The 23,239-nt window shown below is 50.6% G+C and overlaps 1 protein-coding gene across 1 annotated transcript in view; it reads left to right on the top strand.

The window, feature by feature from the left end:
* Nucleotides 1–23,239, top strand: part of LOC110559009 (uncharacterized) — a 103,218-nt gene that overhangs the window by 18,091 nt on the left and 61,888 nt on the right. The window contains exons 9-20 of the mRNA XM_060365081.1: nucleotides 922–1,025; nucleotides 2,674–2,839; nucleotides 6,956–7,141; nucleotides 7,266–7,418; nucleotides 9,197–9,341; nucleotides 12,161–12,319; nucleotides 12,718–12,842; nucleotides 15,597–15,779; nucleotides 19,503–19,658; nucleotides 20,427–20,611; nucleotides 21,316–21,498; nucleotides 21,754–21,845. Of these exons, the coding sequence (XP_060221064.1) occupies nucleotides 922–1,025; nucleotides 2,674–2,839; nucleotides 6,956–7,141; nucleotides 7,266–7,418; nucleotides 9,197–9,341; nucleotides 12,161–12,319; nucleotides 12,718–12,842; nucleotides 15,597–15,779; nucleotides 19,503–19,658; nucleotides 20,427–20,611; nucleotides 21,316–21,498; nucleotides 21,754–21,845 (1,837 nt within the window). The remainder of the gene's footprint in view (nucleotides 1–921; nucleotides 1,026–2,673; nucleotides 2,840–6,955; nucleotides 7,142–7,265; nucleotides 7,419–9,196; nucleotides 9,342–12,160; nucleotides 12,320–12,717; nucleotides 12,843–15,596; nucleotides 15,780–19,502; nucleotides 19,659–20,426; nucleotides 20,612–21,315; nucleotides 21,499–21,753; nucleotides 21,846–23,239) is intronic.

The raw sequence follows: 23,239 nt of genomic DNA, 5'->3' as shown, positions 1-23,239 counted from the left end.
CGAGAAAAGGCTAATGGGCACAACTGTCTATGTGGGTGTCTGCCCCAGCTAGGTGATGATGCTGGACAAAAACAAAACAAAACAAAACAAAATCCTGGGAAGGAAAGCCAAGTCTCAACAAGTAGAAAAGGAGAAGTGCCAAACCAGGAGGAGACACTGGAGAAGATGCAGGCAGAAAACAATCTCACACACAGCGTTCATGACTGCTTGAGTGAAACACATTCCAGCCGAGATTCTCCAGGGAGCTAAGGAGAGAGCTAATTTGTTTCTGGCTTGCACAAAACTATGGGTTTGGTTCCCAGCACTGGATAAAGGGGATGTGGTGGTGGGTGTTTATAGTCCAGCACTCAGGAAGCAGAAACAGGAAGAGCAGGGTCATTCTTGGCTGCATAGTGAGTTTGAGGCCAGCTCAGGCTACATGAGACTTGGCACAAAAAAAAAAAAAATTCACAGAAACAAGGGCCAGCAAAATGGCTCAGTGGATAGAGGTGCTTCCCACACAAGCCTTGTGGCCTGAGTTCAATCCCTGAAACCCATGTAATATAGAAAGGAGAGAACAACTTCCACAAAGCTGCCCTCTGACCTCCACGTGGGTGCCATGTCCCGCCTGCAGATCTCATGGCATTTTTTTCTTTTGGTTCTGTGACACAGAGTCTCAGTCTGGTATCTAGGCTGGCCTTAAACTTGTGGCGGTCCTCCTGCCTCTGCCTCCTGAATGCTGGAATGACGGTGTACACTGCCTTCCCCACACCCTAGCGTGACTACAGATGGTTCCCACTAATGGAGCACGCGAAGCTGCCCCGGGGTTCCGGATGGGTTAGATCTGTGGCCTCACCATCTAGCTGCCATCGTGCCTTGAAGCAGGGATGGGCCAGGTGATGATGGGGTCCCCTGTAACATCCTGTCCCCTCTGTACCCCAGACCACAGAGATATTCCTGATGCTGGTGTCTGAGCTCCAAGGCCTTTCTGGGGATGGGCTGACTGAAGTCTGGCAACACTCATCTTTGAAATGCCAAGATGATTGGTAAGGGCCTTACTCCTGGTGGAGGCTGAGGCACCAGCTGGCTGCCTTTGGGGAATCCTTGATGGGGTGGCTTGGCTTTGGTGCTCTCTAGGGTCCTCAGATAGTGTGACACCAGCTTGCCAGGGTGGGGTCTGGAATGCAAGCTTTGTGGGGCTGAGGTTGAAGATGAAGGCCGGCAGATAAAGACGCCATTGTTCCCCCAGGAGCAGCATCTGTAGAAACTCAGGGATTAGCACGCTGCCAAGTGACTTGGGTCTCCTGTGGAGGCAGCTCAGGTGTCTAGAATGGGGTGCTACAGGCTGGGATCCTACCTCAACATCCACCCATCCTCACTCTAACTGAGCTGGGGCCAGCAAAACATATGAAGGGACGCTCAAACCTCAGGGGTCTCCCTGAGGACCTCACTCTGGGGACCCCAGACTGTGCTTAGTGACCTCATAAAATGACTACTTAACAGGATAAGAAGTATGTGACTTTTATGGCCACTGTCCATACTCATTCACCGAATCCACAAATTACCCACAAAGCAAGTGCCGCTATTTCCACTCTGGATTTGCACAGCAAGGCACAGACCGTTTAGGACACTTGCCTGAAGCTACATAGGAGAGAGTTGTTTGTTTTGCTGTTCTGGCCTTGAACTTTCGGCAGTCCTCCTGCCTCGTCCTCCTCAGTACTGAGATTGCAGGCCTGTGCCACCATGCCAGCCTTAGGATGGAAAACCAGGAGGCCTGTACTAATCTATCCCCAACCCCTGTAGATTTTGTCCATCTGTCTTCGTGGACCTTGGGGTTTGGACCATGGGGAGGCCCTTCCCAGGTCTGTCTGTTGCATGAGAGCTGACACTCCCTTGAGTATCTGTCATCTCTTGTCACCACATTCCCTCTTGCAGCCCAGCAAACTGAGACTCATTTACAGACCAAGTGATGTGGAGAGTGCTGGGGGGCAGCTCTATCTCCACCTTCTCCCTACTGCCTCTGGCATCCCCGAGCTTCCCATGTGCCCAAGGGCAATGGCTATGGCGGAGAACCCTCCATCCAGCCACTGCTCCTGCTGCAGACGCCACCCCCACTCTGCAACAGAGTAGCTCAATGTCTTTCTACAGACTTCTTATTTTAAGTCTTAAAAACAAAGAGGGAAAATAAAACAGACAAGAAAAATAAATTCCGTACTTATAGTGAACAAATAAATCCCTTGCCCAAGCTTGTAACCTCAGCTATACTGGAGGCTGAGGCAGCGAGATCATGTATCCCAGGCTTGCCTGCCTACAGAGTGAGTTCAAGGCCAGCCTAAGCAGCCTAAGGAATTTAGGGATATTCTGTCTCAGAATGAAAAATCAAAACGATGCAGGGAAGTAGCATAGCAGTAGAGCACTCACCTGGCGTGTGAGGCCGTGGCCTCTGTTCCCAGCACTGTGACAACGCGGTAATAACACTGCTCAGGCCAAGCATTCCTTGGTGTTGAGCTGACATCGGATGCTTAAATTGGAAACCACTGGCTGTGCAAGAGGGACACAGGCCCAGCACGGCTCCTTCTCCAGAGAGCTCAGGCATGTCCCTCCTTTGGCCCCAGCCTTGGCTGGCCCCCGCTATGAACAAAGGCTGCAGCAAGACTCAGGGCCACAACATTGTCACCGCGCTGCTCTCCTCAGGCATCCGCTGGTAGACGCTCTGCCTGCCTGTGGTACTCAGAACTGTGTGGACCTCATGAAGCAGCTCATCTTAGCTGGGGAGGTGGAGGCAGACCAGGCTGAGGCCTGGCTGTGGTCGCTGGCCTTCATCCCAAAGCCCACGGATGCCATGGTGTACACACTGCTGGTGAGTCTGCCCCGTCCCCCAGCCCTCACCTCCCTCCTTGGCTGGGTTGCTGGACATATGAGGGTCACCTGCTCCCACCCTAGAATGGTGCTTTCCCTTCACAGCCCAGGGATGGAGCTATACTCAAGGCAGGATTTACTATCACAGATCTGGTTTTCACATGTGGGAAGCAGAGCTTGGTATATGCACCAGGCTGGCCTGGAACTTGTTACGGAGCCCAGGCTGTCCTCAAACCATGTATTGTCCTGCCCCTGCCTCCCAAGTGCTGGGACTAGGTGTATGCCAGCACACCGGTGAGATCTGAACTTGAATTTCAGAGGTGTGTGAGCCCGTTGTGTAATGTGAGCCAGAGATTCAACTTCTCTGGACCTTTCTAAAAACAAATATGCACGTGGATGCATGTTTGCATGTATATGGATGTGTGTTCACAGAGACAGGATTTGTTATTATTATTATTATTTTGGTTTTTAGAGATAGGGTTTCTCTGTGTAGCCCTGGCTGTCCTGGAAGTCACTCTGTAGACGGGGTTGGCTGAGGCTCACAGGGTTCTGCCTGCCTCTGGTTCCTGAGAGCGCGGATCAAAGGCGTGCACCACCACTCAAAACTCACTGACATGGGCTAGTCTAGATTGCTCAAGGGGTTCCACATCTCTTCCTTTCGAGTGCTGGAATTGCAGGTGGGCCACCACTGCCACCCAGGGTTTGTGTGGGGCAGTCTCTGAGCCATCTCCCTAGCCCTTCTGAGACTGGTTTTTGGTGTGGGAACTAAGGATGGACCCACTTCTTTTGACTTAGGCTTGAGGTAAGAAACGACACGCTGTGTGTAAAGCGATTCTCCAGGGGCTCAGCACCCAATCGGAACAATTAAACACTAGGCTAGAGAAATAGCTTAGTGGTTAGAAGCTCTGGCTGTCCTGGTGGAGGACTCAGATTCAGGGTGGCTCACAACTATTCTAGTTCCAGAGGAGCTGATCTTCACAAATGAGGCATATACACAAACTGGCACACTCAAATGCTCATATTTTAAAAAAGAAAAACCAGAGCTGCTGTTCTTATAAACAAACTTGTTTGGGAATGTTGCAGTAGGGAATCTCTGAGGAACTAGCCAATAATTCCCATGAACATTCACTTCCCTCAATAGGTCAGTGCTGTCATATCCCAAACTTACAGACGGGAAAACTCAGGTCTCCAGGCAGGGCAGCTAGCCCTCGAGGGAAACCCTGCTCCATCATCCTGCTAACCTCTATCCACATCCTCATTGCCTCAGGGGTGGAGATGCCTCTTGGGGACCCCCATCCCACTGATCTAGGCTGGGAGCATACAAGGGCACCAGTAGCCAGCAGGTGTGGCCACATTCCGTGGCTGGGCCTAGCCAGCCAGTGTCTCTGGAAGCATCAGGAGGACCTCAGCGCTGATGAGGGTGTCAGCACCTCTGAGCCTCAACAGCTCACCCAACCCCTTAACCCTGACCCTTGACCCTGGAGTTGGTTCCACAGTCTATGTGTTGACCCTGTTCCCCAGGACACAGATTTGGGCACCAACTTTGATCGAGATCTGGACTGGAGCCTGAGTGAATCATAGTCCATAGCCCAGCAGGTGACACACTGGTCATGAGCACCATCCAAGGGCTGGGCAGGGCTGGCTGGCGGGAAATAGCCTTGTCTGCCTTCCCTCCCTCCTTTCTTCCTCCCTCAGCAACCCTGGTTATCTGTTCTTTGCATGGTGTGGGTGCAGAGGCACAGACCTTGGCCTCTATCAGCCTGATGTGCCTCCTTGACTGTATGGTGGGCTGTGCTGTGGGTCAGGAGACCGCTGGCAAAGCAACAGAGCGGGACAGGCAGGCTGTGAGGAAAGGGTAGAAGCTCTGCTTGTCTTGGTCAAGGCCACAACAAATGGCTTTTCCTTCTCCTTCAGGGTAGAGCAAATGCTGTCTGATGCCTCTCTGGGCCTCTAATTTTTAAAGTTTAGTTTGACAATGATCATTTTTTAATTTTAAAAAGTTTATCTAATTGTTATTGTGTAGGTGAGTTGCCTGTGTGGAGGGCAGAGGACTGCTCCTGAGTCAGTTCTCTCTTTCCATCCTGGGGTCCAGGGATCTAGCGCAGCTGGCCAGGCCTGTGAGTCTGCCCACCACGCCATCTTGCCAGCCTCTTTTTTGCATCTAGCCCCATTTTACTCTCCACACTGAAGAAACATAGAGGTTCTTTTTATTTTGACAAATACAGGAAGAAAAAGAGAAAATAAATGTGCTTTAAAGCTATTAGTGCTTGTACATTTTCATAGAACACTCAGGCTGAGATGCATGCAGCAAGATTCACGTACTCTGAGATGCACACATGCACACACATGCATATATGTACATGAAGAGGCACATTTGCATACATACATTCCTACACATACACCTTTATATACACTCATACACAGCCACATACACACATATATACACACACCAACTTTCACACATAAAAATTTCATTTACACATTCTCTCTTTTACACACACACACACACACACACACACACACACACACACACAAATGCTGAGATTCCAAAACACCTGGTGGTAGTGAGGTGCACGTGTAGGCCCCATGTGAATGCTTTGTGTCTTGCATTCTCATGTGGACCCGTGGGGAATCTTGCATCCACAGCAGAACGGAGCCAGACAGTGTTTGACGACTTTGTCAGCACTGGGGTGGCCTCAGGCTGACATTTACACCCAGGGCCCCAGGACCTACTGTGTTTTTCAGGACTGAGGCCAGAGCTGCTTTGAGGAGCATTAAGAGCTGCGCCTATGAGCCCAGCCCTTGGGATAAGGCAGAGCTGCGACTCCTACCAGAAACACGAGGCAGGGCATGTCACCTTCCAGAAGCGTCTGTGATAGCAAAGCAGAACTGATAAGAAATTGGTGGAAGGTGTTGGTGGCAGGGGCTGGTGTGCAGTAAGTGCAGGGCACAAGTTGGGGACAGGGCATGAGTGCTGGCAGGTGCATTGAGTAGGGAGCCTATTGCTAGATTCATGGCAGCTTTCACGTTGCTGTTAGATTAAGATAGCCCCAAAATCAAAGGTCCAAGCTTGCATTCAGAGAAATTATATTAAAAACAAGGACGGTGGGTACCCCATAGGGCCAAGATGCCTTCAGATGGTGCTGGCAGACCGCTTGTCTTCATGACACTCCTGAGCTGATTCCAGCCGCCAGCCCAGGGTTCTCAGCTCTCCAGGGGAATCTTTCCCCCTGGGTACACAGGACTCTGCCTGCCCTTGGGGATCCCTGGTCTCTGGTGAGCTTCCCCAGTGGGAGCGCTGCACTCTGCCCACGATGCTGGCTCATCTGTGACCTGCTTGGTACAGAGAGAACTTTGGCTCGTTTCTTGCTCATGGAAGAGAGCAGGAGCTGGCCTGCTGTGTGTGGGTGGCCGACCCTGTGGCCAGGATTCTCCCCTCTCTTCTGTCTGGGGACCTTCACATTGCCCACCCTAGCTGGCAGCTTGGACGAGGTTGGTGCTCAGATTCAGTGCTGCTGGTGTAGGTTGGGATCAGGTAACAGTCGTGGGGTTGTCTTACCCAACAGAGGCTGTTTAGCAAGATCCTTGGGCTGAGGCCATAGCAACAGCACCCTCCCTACTTCCTACAGTTTTTGTTGTTGTTCTTGCTATTGTTTTGCTTCATGTCTTTTGAAAGAGGGTCTCGCTATTTGGTCTAGGCTGGCTTTGAACTCCTGCCTTTCCTGCTTACACCACCAAATACAGTAGTGACATTTGGACTAAGTTTGATTTTTTTTTTCCTGGTGCTGGACCTCTGAATCAAGGACCTTGCCCATACCAGATAGGTGCTCTGCCTCTGAGCTACACCTGAGCCCTCCTAATGCCTATTGTGATGCCCCCGAATGCCCCTAGACACGACAAGAATGTTCCTGTCCTCCTTTATCCTAAGAGCACAGATCTCTATCCTGGGTATATATCAGGGGTCCCTGGTATTGCTCTAGAAACAGTCCACTTATCCACAGTGGGAGGTAGGGACCAGGCTGAGGTGACTTTAGGATGTGCCAGGCTGAGTCAGGGTTGGGGAGGACTGAGGCCCCTTCAGAGGTCACTTACCAGCCTTCTTGTTGTCTATCCCTAGCCACTGCTGCAGTCTCCAGGGGCCAGCTCAGGTGCCTTCCTTGGCATCTCAGCTCTGGCACACAACCTCTGTGCTGCTCTGGACGGGCACTGCCAACTGCTGCCTGGAGTTGGCTCTCTTGTGAGGATTCTGGGAGAGGCGCTGCGTGTGAACTGCAGCTTCCTGGAGCCTGTGGATGCTGGCCAGGTGAGCATGGACAATGTCTCAACACTGGGTTCAGGTCTTGCCTGGCAGGTCACCCTTGCACAGGTGGGTGGGGCTGGGGACCCTTCCAGGCCTCATAGCCCACCCTACTGCCATTTCTTTTCAGCTTCAGCTTGTGCTGAAGGCCATCGGCAATGCAGGGCTGGCAGCGGAGGCTCTCACCCCTGTGCTGAGCACCTGTGCTTCCCTGAGGGGCAACTCTCCAGAGATCCGGCTGGCGGCTGTCCAGGCCTTCCGGAGGATCCCTTGCTCTGCAGATGTGAGTCCTTGTGTTTTCCTCCTGGCTGCAGTTGGGCAGTGGCTGAACTTAACCCAGGTGTCAGTTCCCCACTTCCTTCAAGATCATTATGTACTCACTGAGCAACTTCTGTGTGCTGGGAACCTGACCAGGTACACAGTGTAAGCAGGAATTTTGCCTCTGTCCTCTAGAGCCTGTGTTTGGTGTGGGAAGCTGTTATTCACCAAGAAAACCCACAAATAAGACACTGGCACATGGTCCAGGCCTGCACGTATAGCACTAGCAGACTCTGTGGGCTACTTCCGGGCTGCTATCTGTTCTTATAAATAAAGTGTTCCTAGCACACAATAGCTATGGGCTATCTGTGGCTACTTACTTTGTGGCTATAACTGCTGAGTGGAATCTTTGCTAGAGAAGCTGCAAGGCCCAAGCTGCCTCTGTCTTTGTAGGACATTTTCCCACCTGTCAGGCAGTCAAGGGCAGATTCTTACCCACAAACCACCAAGCTCTGTGGTCTGGTTTCTGACCTGCTTGTACAGTTTAGCCTCATCTACTACTTGTTTTTTCAGGTGTCCTCAGGCCTCGCTCTGCAACTGTCTACAGAGCACTGCTGGGGAGAGATGATAGCTGGGAGATGGTTCTGTCAGTAAAGTGCATATTGTACAGGCATGGGGGCGTAAAAGTGGGCATGGTGAACCTGCCTGTAATCTAGCCTGGGGAGGGGGACAGGGATGGGAGACTCTGTGGGATTTGCTGGGCAGCCAGTCTAGCTGAACTGCTGAGCTCCAGGCGCAGAGAAAGACCTTGGCCCAGAAAATAAGGTGGTAACACATATAAACAATAAACAATAAGTAAATCTTAAAAAAAAAAAAAAAAAAAAAGGCAATGAGCTGCTGGAGAAATGGCTGTACCGCTCTCACAGAGATCTGGGTTTAGTTCCTGATACCCATGTGGTGGCACCTGTAACTCCAGTTCTGGGGAATCTGGCCTCTAAGGGCTCCTGTACACACATGCTGCATGTAAACTAATGCAAGAAAAGAAACCTAAATAATAAAGCTTTAAAAAGGGCCTGGAGAGATGCCTCAGAAGGTAAGAGCACTTGCTGCTCCTGCAGAAGACCTGGGTAATGACCCTACTACCTCTCACGGTGCAGTGAGCAAGTTACTGGAGGCACCCCCCCCCACACACACATGGAGTCCTGTTCACTGTGACACCGTCATTGCTGTTTTACCTGACACTGAACCTCCCAGAGCCCCAGAATCCCTGGTCTTTCTTCCCTATGTTTCTTTATGTGTTATATATTTTGCACATTAACCTTCATTGGACTAGAACCTGAGTGTCGGGTGGATAGGGGCTGGGTCAGTCATGTTCATGATGTCATCTATCCCATCAGGCACACAGTGGTGCTCAGAAAGAGCAAGCTATGAATGGGTGGCCAGATGATTATACCATGAGGGAAGTTGGGAGGGGTTGATGGAGAAGCACAGAGCCTGAAAGTGGCTTACTTAGGATTGGGCCTGGAAGCACTAAGACATTGATATTTCATACTTATGCTATTTTATAAACAAAGTTTTACTGGGATGCATCCATGTACTCCTGTTATGTATTGATATGCAAAAAAACTTACCAGGCTCTGGGATAAGAGGGCTGGGGAATAGGCATGGCCCCACTCTGTCCCACAGTAGGACCGCAGGTGACTGTGCTGGGAAAGTTTCTATGGAGGAGACGCTGTAGAAGCTGGTGGGTCACAGCGTCAACTGCGGGGTGCCACTGAGCAACGAATGTCTTTCCCGAGCCAGAGGTCGGTGCTCTCTCGCCTGTACCAAGCTCCCAAGGAGGACACGGAGCTCCGGATCAATGCCTACCTGGCTCTGATGAGGTGCCCCAGTGAGGAGGTGTTTGCCCAGGTGCGGCACACCCAGGCTAGTGAGCGGTCCACCCAGGGTGAGTAGGCAGCGTGGGGTGTTGGGGTTGGGCTGTCCCAGGAGTCTCCTGAGTTGGGACAGTGTGGTGAGGCGTACCCTCACCCTCTATGCTTCTAGCTTTACTAGACAGTCGGTGCAGTCTATCCCCGACATGGCGGCCCCATCCTACCCATGGAAACCCTGAGAAGAGCCCCTTCTCCTCTCGGGTCCTCAGTTTCTTCCAGACTCACTAAGGTCTGCACACTCTGACCACATCACATATGGTTCTGTAAAGAGACACCAGGGCCAGCTTGAGAGGCTGAGACCCTGGCTGAGAGGAAGAGAGAACCACAGAGACAGAGAGACTGTGGCTACCAATCCTAGGTTCCTTCGGGGATCAGTGAGTCATGCACTTGGGGTATGAATATGAGAAATAAGTTCAGCTGGCTAAACAAAAACAGAAGCCAGTAACAGTTGGCCAGCTATGGTGGTGCCCATCTGCAATTCGTGCGCTAGAGCTGATGAGGCAGAAGAATCATGAATTCCAGGCCAGCCTGGACTACATACTCTGACCCTGTCTCCAAAGAACAAAGGCTGGGCATATGCCAGAGGCTGGGGCTGAGGCCTGGGCCAGGACTGGGTCTCAGTGCAGAGCACTTGTCTAACCTATGGAAGGCCTGTCCTCCATCCTGCACTGGAAAAACAATCTAAAAAAATTACATAATTCACCAGGCAGGAGCAGCACACACCTTTAATCCCAGCACTCAGGAGGCAAAGGCAGTCTCTGAGTTCAAGGCCAGCCTGGTCTACAGAGTTTCAAGACAGCCAGAACTACACAGAGAAACCCTGTCTTGAAAAACAAAACAAAACAAAAAAACCCAAACCAAACCAAAACAAAACCCAAAACCAAAACCAAAACCAAAACCAAAACCAAAACCAAACAAAACAAAAAACCAAAAACCCCAAAACAAAACAAAGCAAACGACAACAAAAAAGATAATGCATAGCTTCTTAACAGCTGGCTTCCAATGCTAGCTCAACTCTTCCTTGCTTGTGTGTCTCAGGAGGGGGCCTCATGCTGCTGTGAGCCTCGGATTCTGTCTGTGAAATGGGGACACGGCAGCACGTTTCTCAGCGCATGCTGAGGGGGATGAGCTGGTGTGTGAGGGAGTGGTGTAAGAGGACAGCCCATCTTTTGTTCTCTCTGTAGCTGTGTTTGAAAGGCAGGGCAGAAGATGAGTGGGCAGTGAAGGCCTTCTTCCCCCAGCCTAGGAATGTGTTCCCTGGGAGCAGCTCTCCCATTTGGCATCGGAACTTCGACACAGTGCTAGAGAGGTTGCCTGGCAGGTGCTAGGCCCTGGGTTCCATCCCTGTAGCTGCAGACAACCAACTGACCAATCAACAAACATCTTTGTAACACAGAGACAAGCACACACAAATTACATACATGTGTATCCTTATCTGTTTTACCCTCCCCACAGAGGCTGGAAGCTGTTTTCAGTCTTGGGCCATTAGCACCAATAACCTAAAGGGACCTGCCTACACACTTGCCTGAAGTGACCTGGTGTTGTCCTAAACCACCTGTGCAAGCAGCATGTTCATATGAAGTAGATGCAGGGCCAGGGATATGGCTCCATGAGAGAGAGTTTGCTTTGCATGTATGATGAGGCCTTTGGCTCCATCCTCCACCAGGCAAACCAAACCAACCCAAGCAACCAAACCAAACCAGTCCCACGTTGCAAATGGCCTTCTCTGGATGTAGGGTCACAGATGATGCAGTACTAGTTCCAGGCTTGGGGCTGAGGCAAGGAAGGGACAAGCCTTCTAAGCATCCTCCAAGTAGTCAGCCAGAGCCCATAGATGCCAGGCTGTGTGCTGCCCAGGGAGATAAGTGGCTTCCCTGCAAATCAGCTCTGTCCCATGGCCAGATGTTCGAGAAGCTTCCAGATGTGCCTTCTGGGAACTTACGTTAGGCTGTGATTGCCCCACAGATTCACACCCTGCCAGTGTATCCCTGCTGGACCCTGGCAGGGTCTCCATCATGGACCACACATCACCAGCTCTGAGATGTCAGACTGTCAGGTTCTGGCTCTGGCCTAGACTGACCTTTGCCAACAGCCCAGTGAGATGAACTGGAAATGAGGAACCTGAGGCTCAGAAAGTTAGAGTGACTCACGTGCACTTAAAAGTAATAGAGCGAAGGCCAGAGAGGGGGGCTCAGTCAGTGGAGTGCCTGCTGGGTACCTGTGAGGACCCAGGTTCCATCTCCAGAGGCCATGTAAAAAGTAGGGTACATTGGCACACGATTGAAATTCCTGTGCTGGGGAGGGGGACTCAGCTCAGTGTCCCTCAAGCTTACTGGCTGGCGAGCCTAGCTGAATTGGCAAGTTTTCCAGGAAAAAAGTGAGAATCCTGTCTAAAAGCAAACAATGTGGATGGTGCCCAAGAAACAGCTCAGCTGTCCTCCAGCCTCTGCATTCATGCACATGCGTGTACACCTGCATACACACAGAAAAGTTGTAAAGGGGCCTGGGTAGAATGAGGATCTGAAATGAAACTTGTTGCCCCCACCTCACAGCGGCACAGAGAAGTGGTTAGCGCCATCCTGAGGTAACACAGCTTGCATTTGTGGAACTGAACTGGGGTTCAGACTCGGGTTTGACTTTCAAGTCATGGGATTCCCCGTCATTCCTTTGCCTTGAGGGAAACTCTTTAGAGTTCCACACAGAGGCTAGGTCCTGTCCTCTTCCGTAACAGGCAGGGCACCCAGCAGCCTGGTGGGGGCGTGGCAGGCGGGGGCAGAGTCAGGGGCCTTGGCCAGTGGCTCACCACGTGTCCCTTGCTGCCTCATTGCCCCAGTGGGGTCTTTTGTGAGGAGCCACATTCTGCAGCTCCTGAGGACGGATGATCCCCTGAAGCATGACCTTCGGGACTCCCTCCCTGAGGACATCCTCGCTCAGCAGTTCCAGACAGAGACCTGGAAACACTCGTCTTACTGTGATGTCACCTTCCGCTCAAGTAAGGCTCACCTGGGGCTGCAAGTTCTGGGAACCTGAGGTCCAATCTTCAAGAGCACTGGGCTTTCCCCTGCCTGGGCTACACAGAAGAAGTTCAGGGCCAGCCTGAGCAACTTGGGAAGAACCTGTCTCAGAAAGCAGAGAGCTGGAGTCCAGTGGTGGCACTTACCCCTGGGCACAGGGCCTGAGTTAGAGCCCCACATGAGCAATGGGGAGGAGGGGCAGGAATCTTTTCAGCTCATGTCCCTGAACCACCTCAGGCATCTTGGGAAGCATAGGACATAGAGGGGTGCTCTGGGGTCTCCCTCAGCCTTCATCAGGTGGATGAGATGTTGTGTAACTCCCTCCTGGGGCAAGACACCTCTCCTTCTAGCTCCAAGGATCTTCTCTTTTCCTTAGCATCTGGCAACCTGGGAGCCAACCTGGAGAGGACCCTTCTCTTCTCTCCCGACTCTTTCCTCCCTTGTTCTGCCACAGTGAATCTCACTGTCTATGCTGCTGGCTGGGCCTTCAACCTCCTGGAGGTAAGAGTGCTGGGCTTGTTGTCACCCTAGCCCTGGCAAGGAGTGAGCCCATCTGTCCATCTGTCTGTCTGCCTGTCTCTTGTTTCCATTGTTCTATATTCATCTACCGTTTTTGACTCATCTATTTTCTACCTGCCCATAAATACAGCCATATATCTGTCCACACATGGTTACCCAAGCACCTTTCCATCCTATTATCCCTCTTATCCATCATCCATCTATTCATCCTTCTCGCTCAGGTATCCTTCTATCTATCTCTCTAATCCATCCATATCCTTCTAATCTATCTATTCCTCTATCTATCTGTCTATCCATCTATCTATGTCACTCATCAATTCATATCCCCACCTTTCATCTGTCTCCATCCATTCATCCACCTACATTCTATCTCTCCACCCATCCACCTACAGTTATCCATCTATCTACCTACCATCCACTGCAGAAATATCCCTCTCTAGCTGACAATGTGGCAGATGTGTTCAGCTATGGACATGTAGCAGTGAACAACTGAGGCATGGTCCCTGCTCTCCTGGTACTTTTCAGTCTCAGAAGCTGTTGTGGGAATTTTCTCTCTGGGTGTGGGGAGTACTAAGCAACTTCTCCCTCCTCCATCTAAAGCCCTAGTGACTAACCAAAGTTGGAGTTCACCCTGAGGAACCAACGAATTCATTATGCTTACTTACAGAGCAGCCTTGCTGGAAGATCTGCACCTAGTGTGGATGATGGCTCCTCCATGACTGCAAAGATGGGGCCCTTCCCTAGCTTTTATTTTTTATTTTTTTGTAATCTTGTATACCTAGGCCCACTCTCAGGCCAAGAAGCCACATGCAATTGGGACTGAATTGCATAGAACTGACAGGGAGGAATAATGACTCTTCTCACCCCTTTCTCCCCTGAGGGATCAACAGTCCACGAGCCCAGCAGAGATTGTGAGCAGACACGGCTGACCTCACAAAGATGGCAGCAGTGTTGTTCTGAGTAGTGTCTTACAACAGAGGAAGACAGCTCAATGTGACAACTTTAAACTGTTTGTTTGGGAACATGACAGTTTAGCTGAGCCCTGAAGGACAGACATTTTATTAATTTTTTTTTGTTGCTGTGACAAACATGAAAAAGTCAGCTGAGGGAAGGGGAATGTATTTTGGCTCCGTTTGATAGTGTAGTTCATTATGGCGGGACGTCATGGGGCAGCGGGCGTGTGAGGTGGTTGGTCACATTGCATCCACAGTTGGGAAGCAGATTGTGCACACACGTGCTGCTGCACAGCTTGCTTACTAGTTTTGGTTTACAAATATTTATTTATTGTCAAGGCAGAGCATGTGGGTACCACGGTGTGCATGTGGAAGGTAAGAGTCAAATCTCTCCTTCCACCATGTGGGTTTGAGGGATGGAACTCACGTCATCAGCGTGGGCCGCAAGCACCTTTATCTGCTGAACTGTGTTGCTGGCTCTGACTTTCTCCTTTTCATTCAGTCCAGGACTCCTGCCCGTAGGAGTAAGTTTAGTATGGGTCTTCCTTTCTCATTTTAGCCTTGTTGGAGACACCCTTATAGCTGGGCCCAGAAGTGTGTTTTGATGAAAGGTGATTCTAAATTCGGTCAAGTTGACCTGTGCAGAGCTGAGGTCAGAGGGTGTCTGCTAAGCAGGCTGCTAGTAAGTGCAATGGTCCCAGGAGAGGAAAGGTGAGGTCTTCACAAGAAACAGAGTGAAGGAAGGGGGCGAGGGGAGGCACAGAGTGGGAACATGCTGATGGGGAGTGGTGTGATGTGACAGACCACTTGCTTGTCACCATGAGGAATGAACAGGCTGTGGGGCAACAGAGGAAGATGGACACCTAATTTATTTTTCTTCCCTCCCTCCCTCCCTTCCTCCCTCCCTCCTTCCCCCTCCCTTTCTCCTTCCCTTCTTCCCTTCCTCTCTCCTTTCCTCTCTCCCTTCCTCTCTCCCTCCCTTCCTCCTTCTTCTCCCTGGCTTGGTGCTGGGGCTGGGACCCTAGTGCATGCCAGGAGTGGCAGGGGAGAGGGAAGATCTCTGAGGCTGGTGTCCTATGGGCTGTTGTGAAGTCCTGACATTTGGCCCCAAGGCCCTGGTGACTGTAGGTGTCATGCTCTGTGCTCTCCCAGCCCTTTCTGGTTGGTGGAGGCCAAGGCCTGCCACCCAGACACTGCCATCTGGCTCTTGTGATTTTCCTCTAAATTCCATCAAAGACACCTGGATGGCAGGAGGGAAGGGAGAAGAGGTGTAGAGAAGGGAAACCAGATGTCTGGGTGGAAGGAAAGAAGACGGAGAGGTGGGTGGGCGGCCTATAGGTGTACAGGAGGAGGAGAGGGGGATGAGGGATGTGCCTATGGGAGGGATGAGAGAGGAAGGATTTATTTGTTCACCCACCAGCTTTTGAGAATCATCTAGGCTAGTTAGATGGCTCATGGTAATTCATGAGTCCCTATACTCAAGGAGATTCCCACGACAGGCCTTGGTGTGAACTTGTTGCTGTGTGCTGGGAACCCAGGTGGAGTTGTGATGTATGTGGCCTGGGAGGAGGAAGGTTGCCCAGAGGTGGTGGCATTTGAACTAAACCCCAAAGAATCTATAGGGAAATTTTCAAGGTTGTGCCCTGTTTCCTGTGCTCAGGTGGTCCCAGGGAGGCTTGAGTGCTCCAGGCGTGCCTCCTGGGTCCCTGTTCCCACTCCTACAGCTCTTGATCATCAGTGTGACTGGCTTGCTCATCCATGAGCCTCTGGCTTCTCTCTGTAGCTGGAAGTCCAGCTGAAAAATGCTGAAGACGTCATCTTCCGTCTGCTGGGCCCTAAGTCCTTCTGGAGGCAGGAAGAGAAGAGAGAGTCCGAGCCAGAGAATCCTTCAGGGTCAGAGCCAGGCCTGGACAGCCCTGAGTGTGCAAACAAAAGATCCAGAAAGATGAAGATCCTCCAGGAAAAGGTAGTGAATCTGGTGTGCTCTGACTACTCTGTCCCCCAGCCAGTGACCCAGACGCCAGCCAGCATAGGCTCCCGGAAAAACTGGAGCTTCAGGGAATCATGAGTCCCTTGTGGACACCTACTAACTAGGCCTCTCTGATGATGAAAATGTGTTTGTCTTAAGTGTAATCCCCACACAGAAAAGTAAAAAAAGCCCCATGTGTACATCTGGATATGTGTTTCCAACTCTGTGCACCAGTGAGGCTAGAATCTGACCTGTTACAGGCACCCCAGAGAACCCTCCACCTTTTCTTCTAGTCAGTACCCGTTCTGAACTAAGGGAGCCACTGGTCTAACTTCTGATGGCACCAATGAGTCCTGCCTTTTAAAAACCAGCTTTGTAAACCCAGTGCTGGTGTAGTGAGACAGAGCGCTTAATGGCTAGCTGGTCTAGCCTAATCAGGCTGCTCCAGCTTCAGTGAGAGGCTCTGCCTCAAAGAACAAAGTGGAGAGCAATGGAAGAAGACATCTGATGTTGGCCTCTGGTTTACACACACACACACACACACACACACACACACACACACACACATCTGGTCGGAAAGTACTGGTTTACCCTCACCAAAAAGCTGATAATACTATCATGCTCAGAGGAATCTTTTTTGTTTTGTTTTCTTTGAGGCAGTTTTAATCTGTAGCCTAGGCTGCCCTCCAACTTGCAATCCTTCTGCCTCAGCCTCTTTATAGATGGGATCACTATGAGGACCTCCATGCCCATCTTACAAGTACCTTCATCCTCTGTAATAATCCTTCCAGTCCTGCTCCCACCTCTGGGAGCTACTGAGAAGCTCCTGCCACTGTGGGCTGCGCGTTTGCTCAGGTGTTACATAGACTGCAACATGTATTTAAAGCCTGTACTCCCTCTTGCTGTTTCGTTCGTCCATGACTGTGAGATGCCCACGTCTCCACCCAGGCTGGGGATGGGACCCAGGGACTTTTCCCTGCTAGAAAGTGGGGTACCACTACACTGAGCTACCCCAGCAGTTATTTATTGCTACTGGTTTGGTTTAGGGTTTTTTTTGGGGGGGGGTTATTTGGTTGTTTTTGAGAAGGATCTTACTATGTAGCTTAGGTTGACCTCAAAGCTTCTATATGCCGGCCTGGACCTTACGCTTTAGTCCATGGCTACCTTCAAACATACAATCCTTTTGCCTCGGCCTCCTACTGCTGAGACCTCCATCCTGCCAGGCTACTTTACTTACTTTAAATCTTTACTTACTTTAATCTGTGTTTCCCTAATGGTGATAAATCTTGTTTATGATTTTATTTTATATATTTTTTGTACCAGGGTCTTACTCTATAGACCAGTTGGCTTCAAACTCACAGAGATCTGCCTGTCTCTGCCTTCCATGTGCTAGAATTAAAGCTGTATACCACCATGCCCAGCCTTGTTTGTTTATTTTTTTATTCTGTGTGTGTGTTCACATTCACATGGCACAGAACATGTATGGAGGTCAGAGGACAATTCATAGTTTTGAGTTCTCTCCTGCCACCATGTAGAAGGGGCAGTCAGGCTTGGCGAGTGCCTGAGCCCTCTTGCAAGCCTTGTGGACAGTTCTTCATAGACTTATCTGCTGTCCAGGTGTCGTCTTTGGTAAAATGTATATTCAAGTATTAGGTTTATTTTATTTTATTGGGTTATTTTCTTACTGAGTTTTGGGAATTCTTTATTTTGGAAGTAAATTCTGTTATCAGATATGTGACTTGGAAACACTATCTCCCAGTTTGTGGTGTGTCTTTTTATTCTCTTCTACCGGGAATGGTTTACTTTGTAGTTTTCTTCCATTTTTTTTGTGTCTGTGCATGTATGTACATGTATGCATGTGTGCACGTGTATGCATCTGTGTGCATGAATGTTTGTATGTATGTGTACATGTGTATGCATATGTGCATGCAAGAGTGCATGTGCTTGTGTGTGTGAATGTGTGCATGTGTACTGCTAGAAAGGTGAAGGGCATGTGAGGCTTCAGCCTTCCAAACACACGCTACCACACATGTTCTTTGACAGGCATGGTAGAGCCCATGGCCCCATCCACACACAACTTCCCAGAACAGGCATAACCAAGAAGCCAGCTAGGACGAGCTGCAATGAGCCAGCTCTGAACTGCAGCTGCTTTTCCCTGGTTCTGGCTTCAGCATTCCCTTCCCACATCCCTTCCAGCCACCTGAGGGCACCGGGCCTCTGACTCCCTGGACTCCAGGCCTCCCCAGACTGAGATTAAGGGATACACTGTTATGTGTGGCTTATATTTTTCTTGAGTACTGGGGACTCAAACTCAGTTCTTCATGCTCATGACAAACACTTTAGTGACTGAGCCATCTCCCTAGCCCCTGTGGTATCTTTAATTTTTGTTTTATTTTATTTGAGATAAAGTCTCACTATGTAGCCCTCCTGCCCCTACCTCTCCAGTGCACCACATAAAACCAGGTGTGGTGGTACACACCAGTAATCCTAGTATCAATAGATGGAGGCAGGAGGAACCCAAATGCAGAGTCAGTCATTCTCAGTCTAGCAAGTTTGAGGTCAGCCTGGGCTACATGAAACGCTGTGTCAGAGAACTGAAATGAAAAGTTGTGTTGTGAGTGCTCTCACATGTGCTTTTGTGGTATGTGTGCATAGTGTCCGAGGCTGTGTGCTTTGTAGTTGGAAGCCTGTCTTCAGCTGAGTGATCATGTCTGTTGCTAGTTGTAGTTTTAGCAGAGACTGTGAGCACAGGTTTTCGTGTGCATTCTGGAGGGCGGGCACCATGAGGAGCACTCACTCTGCCTATAGCATTTGCTCTTATAAAATGCCATTTCTGTGTACATCTGAGAGCCAGCAATGTGGGTGGCTTGGGTGTGTCCTGACATGTTTATACATAGACCAGATGTTAGCCCAGAGCCCAGGTGGGCTAGGAATAAACACTTTGTTCTAGCTGGGCATGGTGGCTCGTGCTTGTAACCCTAGGACTTAGAAGGTGGAGGGATTTCCAGGCAAGCTTTGGCACTGTGGTGGGTTGGAGCCTGTCTGGGCTGGCTACATGGTACTCTGTTTCACAAAAACAAAATAAACATTTTTGTCTTAGAATGCACTCTCCTCCATCTGTTATCTTCTAATGTTTTATATGCACATCTCAAAAACAAACAGTAACAACAGATACTTGACCTCCACATTAACAAGACAAAGGGAGGGTATCCCTCAACTGGAAGCTCCTTCTTGGCTTAGGTCACTCTTGCCCATTACTGAGGAAAGGGTGGATAAACTACTATTTCTGTCTTTAAAGAAGCCTCTGATTTGGATTTTCTATAAAACTTTTAAATGCTAAAATAAAGTCTATTTGTAAAACCAAAAGTACACACCATAAAAAATGATGAGGGATCAGGAATCCATCATGGCCTGGAGTCCACAGAGGCCAAGGCCAGGTGGACGGGATCCTAGAAGGGGATGCTGAAGCAGAACCAGGGGAAAGCAGCTGCAGTTCAGGGGGCTGATGGCCGCTCCTCCGAGGTGGCTTCTTGTTTATGCCTGTTCTAGGAAGTTGTATCTGCACTGGGCTGTAGGCGCTGCATGCATGTCAAAGAACATGTGTGCTAGAGTGTAGGCTGGGGTCCCATATGCCCTTGACCTTTGTAGCAGCCTCCCCTTTCTCCTAACCCAGCTTTGCCTGGCTCACCGTTTCTGTCTTCGTTCGTGTTTCTTTCTCAGATGGCCCAGAGGTCTGAGGCTAGACGGGTACCAGGCTGCCAGCTGAGTATCAAAGTGTTCGGGCATGAGCTGAGCTTTGTGGACTGTGGGCCTCTGGGTGGCCACAGGAGACGCTGGTCTCTGCATCTGGCTGAACTTGCCATCAAGCTTCTCAAGGTACTCTCTGTCCTCTCCCCACTGTCCCTGTCCCACTTCTGCCTCTGACCCCTCTCCTATGACTCCTACCCCTGCTTCCTGCCCTCTGTCCCCTGCCACTTTGCCCTGTCTCCATCGTGTGTCCCCAACCCTGTGTTCTGCTTCATGTCTCTGTCCCCATCCCCTTCCCTCTGTCTTTGCTTACAGCCCTCTGACCCCGTCCCACCCTACTGCTGCTGCTCTCCTCCATCCCTACCTCTGCCCCCTTGACCCTGGGATGTGGGATTTGGGGCGGTACCTGAGTTCAAAACCCCCCTCCCCCCACACCATTCCCACTTTGGGCCTGTTCTGGGTCTTGCTTCTGACATGGGATTTTATCTCTTTTTATCTTTTCAGTGCTGGGGGGTGGGGTGCAGGGCCTCACACATGCTAGGCAATCACTCTGCACTGAGCCATACCCCAGCCTTGAAACAGATGTTAAATAAAACCAGCATACTTCCTTCCGAGGCCCATGCCCAGGACACACTGAATGATGTGACCTTGGTTGACAGAGACACCTACTGTCCCCACCTGCCTCGCTGGCCTTTGGTCAATAAGCAGACCATTGTATTCCCAGGATGGCTATACTGCTAGGTATGTGGCCTAGGACCAACCATTCATGTCCATGGCCTCATTTTCCCCACCTGTATCTCTAGGATGACATATTCGGAGGATGAGTAGGCACCCTGTGCTCCAGGCTAAGATCCCTAGCCATAGCTGTAGGTTGTCACTATGGTTCTCTGGCCACAGGGACAAGAGGTGCAGGTGACCCGGAGGCTGAGCTTGGCTTTGGGGGAGCTCTTCTTTCCCACAGTGTCTGGCATTCCAGCCAGGCTCAGTCTACATGCCCTGGCTACTGTCAGCATCCATGTCCAAGGAGTGGCTGACTTCCAGCAACTCTCAGATTTCTTCCTGAGGGGTTCCATCAAGCCCAGGTAACAGACCTCTCTGAGTTGGGATGAGTAGGGGGCTGAGGATGTGGGGTATTGGACATCATACAGCTGCTGTGGGGAGGCACCCGTTCTGCAGCCTGCCCGACAGCCTGCTCTTTGCAAAATCAAACAGCTGTGAGGCCATCTTGGGTTATGAGGTCCCTTTACAGGCAAGAAGATAGGCTCCAAGGGATGAGGCTGTATGTTCAGGGTTACACAGGAGAGTCAGGCCACAGGCTCCCTGTCAGGATCACCACATCCTGCCTCCTAAGGGAGGTGAGAGGAGCCAAACCCAAGCTCATCAACCCACAGGGACAACTGAGCAAGGGAGGGAAGGCCTTCTCTAGTCCTGCTGTTGGTGAGGAAACAGATTCCAATGAAGTCACCACAGGATCAAGCTGTGTGGCCTGGAAGGGGCAGAGCAGAATGTATGCAAGTCATGGTCTAAAGCCTGGGTCATCTGCTCCACCACCCAGCTGAGCTGTCTGTGGGTTCTAGATGTGACTGAGAACACAGACATCACATCACATCACTGAAGTGGGGCTCAAGTATCCTGCTGTGTCCTGCCCCCAGCCATGGCAGTGGGTGGTGGGTTTGCCCTTTAGAGGCTCACTGTCTCCATCTGTAAAGTGGGCAGGTGACAGTGAGGGCTGGTCGGTCTGTGGGCTGATGAGTGTAGAGAGCAGGCTTTATTCTTTCTCTTTCAGTGCCCTTCTGCAGGTCTCAGCTCAGATGGGCACCACAGGGACCCTGGGGCAGGCTGGGCTGAGGTGGTTGACCCATGTCCGTGGCACAGTGGGCCTAGATGGCGGGATCCAAGCTAGGAAGGGTCAGGACCTCAAAGTGCATTTGAATGCCACAGAGGACTCGGTGGAGCTACTCAGCTTCAGGTGGGGGCCTTCACCACATGGGGACTTGGGAGTGGAAAAGCCTTCGGATGTGGAGGGTAGGATGGGAGGTGGAGGGGGTGGTTTGGGGGCATGGGTCTGTTGGGAGAGCTGCTCATGGGAAGAAATGGGGGGCTGGGGCCTGAGCACAGGGGTGGGAGGAGGGGCTGGGTGGGGCAGGTTGCTAGGGAGTGGCCTGTGTGAGGGAGGGCCTGAGGTGCCCAAAGACATTTTGTCAGACTCATCCTCTTCCACTAGCTCCAGGCTGTATCTTGTCACTGGGAACAGTATGAAGAACTTAAGTGAGGCTCACAGCTCCTCTGAGTCCCTGTCCTGTACCAGTGACGAAGGTAGGCAGCTGCGCCTCTGGTTCCCAGCCTAAGATGGGTGTCCTGGGTGTGGAGGGGATGACCTTAAAGCACTCTCTAAAAGTGTCTGTGCCACTGATGTTTAATTAGTCTCCTTCCAAACTGGCTGCTCGTACTCCACCCTGGAAAAATCCCAAAGTCATGTTTAAATGCTATGCACAAAGGTGTCTGATGAACTATTCTTGTTTGTTTATTTGAGATGAGGTCTTATGTAGCCCAGGCTGGCCTCAAACTTGCTAGCAGCAGAGCTCCTGATCCTCCTGCCTCCAACAACAGATCAAGGGAAAAAGGGTTTCCTGCGGCTCACATCTTCAGGGGATCACGTCATCATGGTGGGAAGGCATGGGTAGAGGAGCAGGAAGCACCTGGGACACAGGGAGGTGGAAGGCTGCCACCTGGCTCTCCTCTCCTGCTTGTGCACCGCAGGACCTCAGCCCATGGGATGGTACCGCCCATAGGGTGCTGGCCTCCCCTCCTTCGTTAACCTAGTCTGGAAAGCCACTCCCAGACACAGCCCTCATAGAGTGGACTGCATGACGCTGGAGGACCTCGAACTCCTGATTCTGCTTTTGTTTTTCAGTGATGTGGAGAAGGAGTGTGTTTAGTTACTAGAGGCAGAGTGTGTTCCTAGACATTTTTTTTCCTTTTCTTTTTGTCTTTTAGCTTTTTTCCTTAGATACTTCTTTTCCCTTTCTTTAAAAAACTGTTACTTTTTTAAAATTTCATTTATTTATTTATTTATTTATTTATTTATTTAGTGTGTGTGTGTAGAGGTTGGGTACAACTTGGGAGATATCTCCTTCCTTGTGGGTTCTGGGGATAGAACTCAGGTTGTCAGATTGGGCAGCAAGCACCTTTATCCACTGAGCTATCTTGTCAGCTCCCCCTTTTCTCTACTCCCTCCTTTCCATCTCCTTCTCCCTTTCTTAAAAGCTAATTATTTAAAGTGACTTTACTGACAAACTTAGGGCACTAGTGCAGAAGCTCATCCAAGAGAGGACGCTCTTGGTCTACAGTGTCAAGCCAATCAGTCCTTCAGATACCAGGATCAGATGGAACTTGGCCTCCTTCCTGTGAAGGTGCTTGGGAGAAGCAACTGCATTCTTCCTTCCTCTTTTTGGTCTTTCAAGGCACGGTTTCTCTGTGTAGTCCTTGCTGTTCTGGAACTTGCTTTATATGCCAGGCTGGCCTCAAACTCACAGAAATCTGCCTGTCTCTGCCTCCTGAGTGGTGGGATTAAAGATGTCTGCCACCATGCCCAGTCACTTCACAAAACACGACATGCAAAGCTACACGAGTCCCTCAGCATCCACCAATCCAGGAGAAGGGCCATCCTTCTTTTTTCTTTTTCTTTTCCTCCTCCTCCTCCTCCTCCT

Source organism: Meriones unguiculatus, chromosome 11, assembly GCF_030254825.1.
Source record: "Meriones unguiculatus strain TT.TT164.6M chromosome 11, Bangor_MerUng_6.1, whole genome shotgun sequence".
NCBI lineage: Eukaryota > Metazoa > Chordata > Mammalia > Rodentia > Muridae > Meriones > Meriones unguiculatus.
This window is presented reverse-complemented; position numbering and strand designations above follow the sequence as displayed.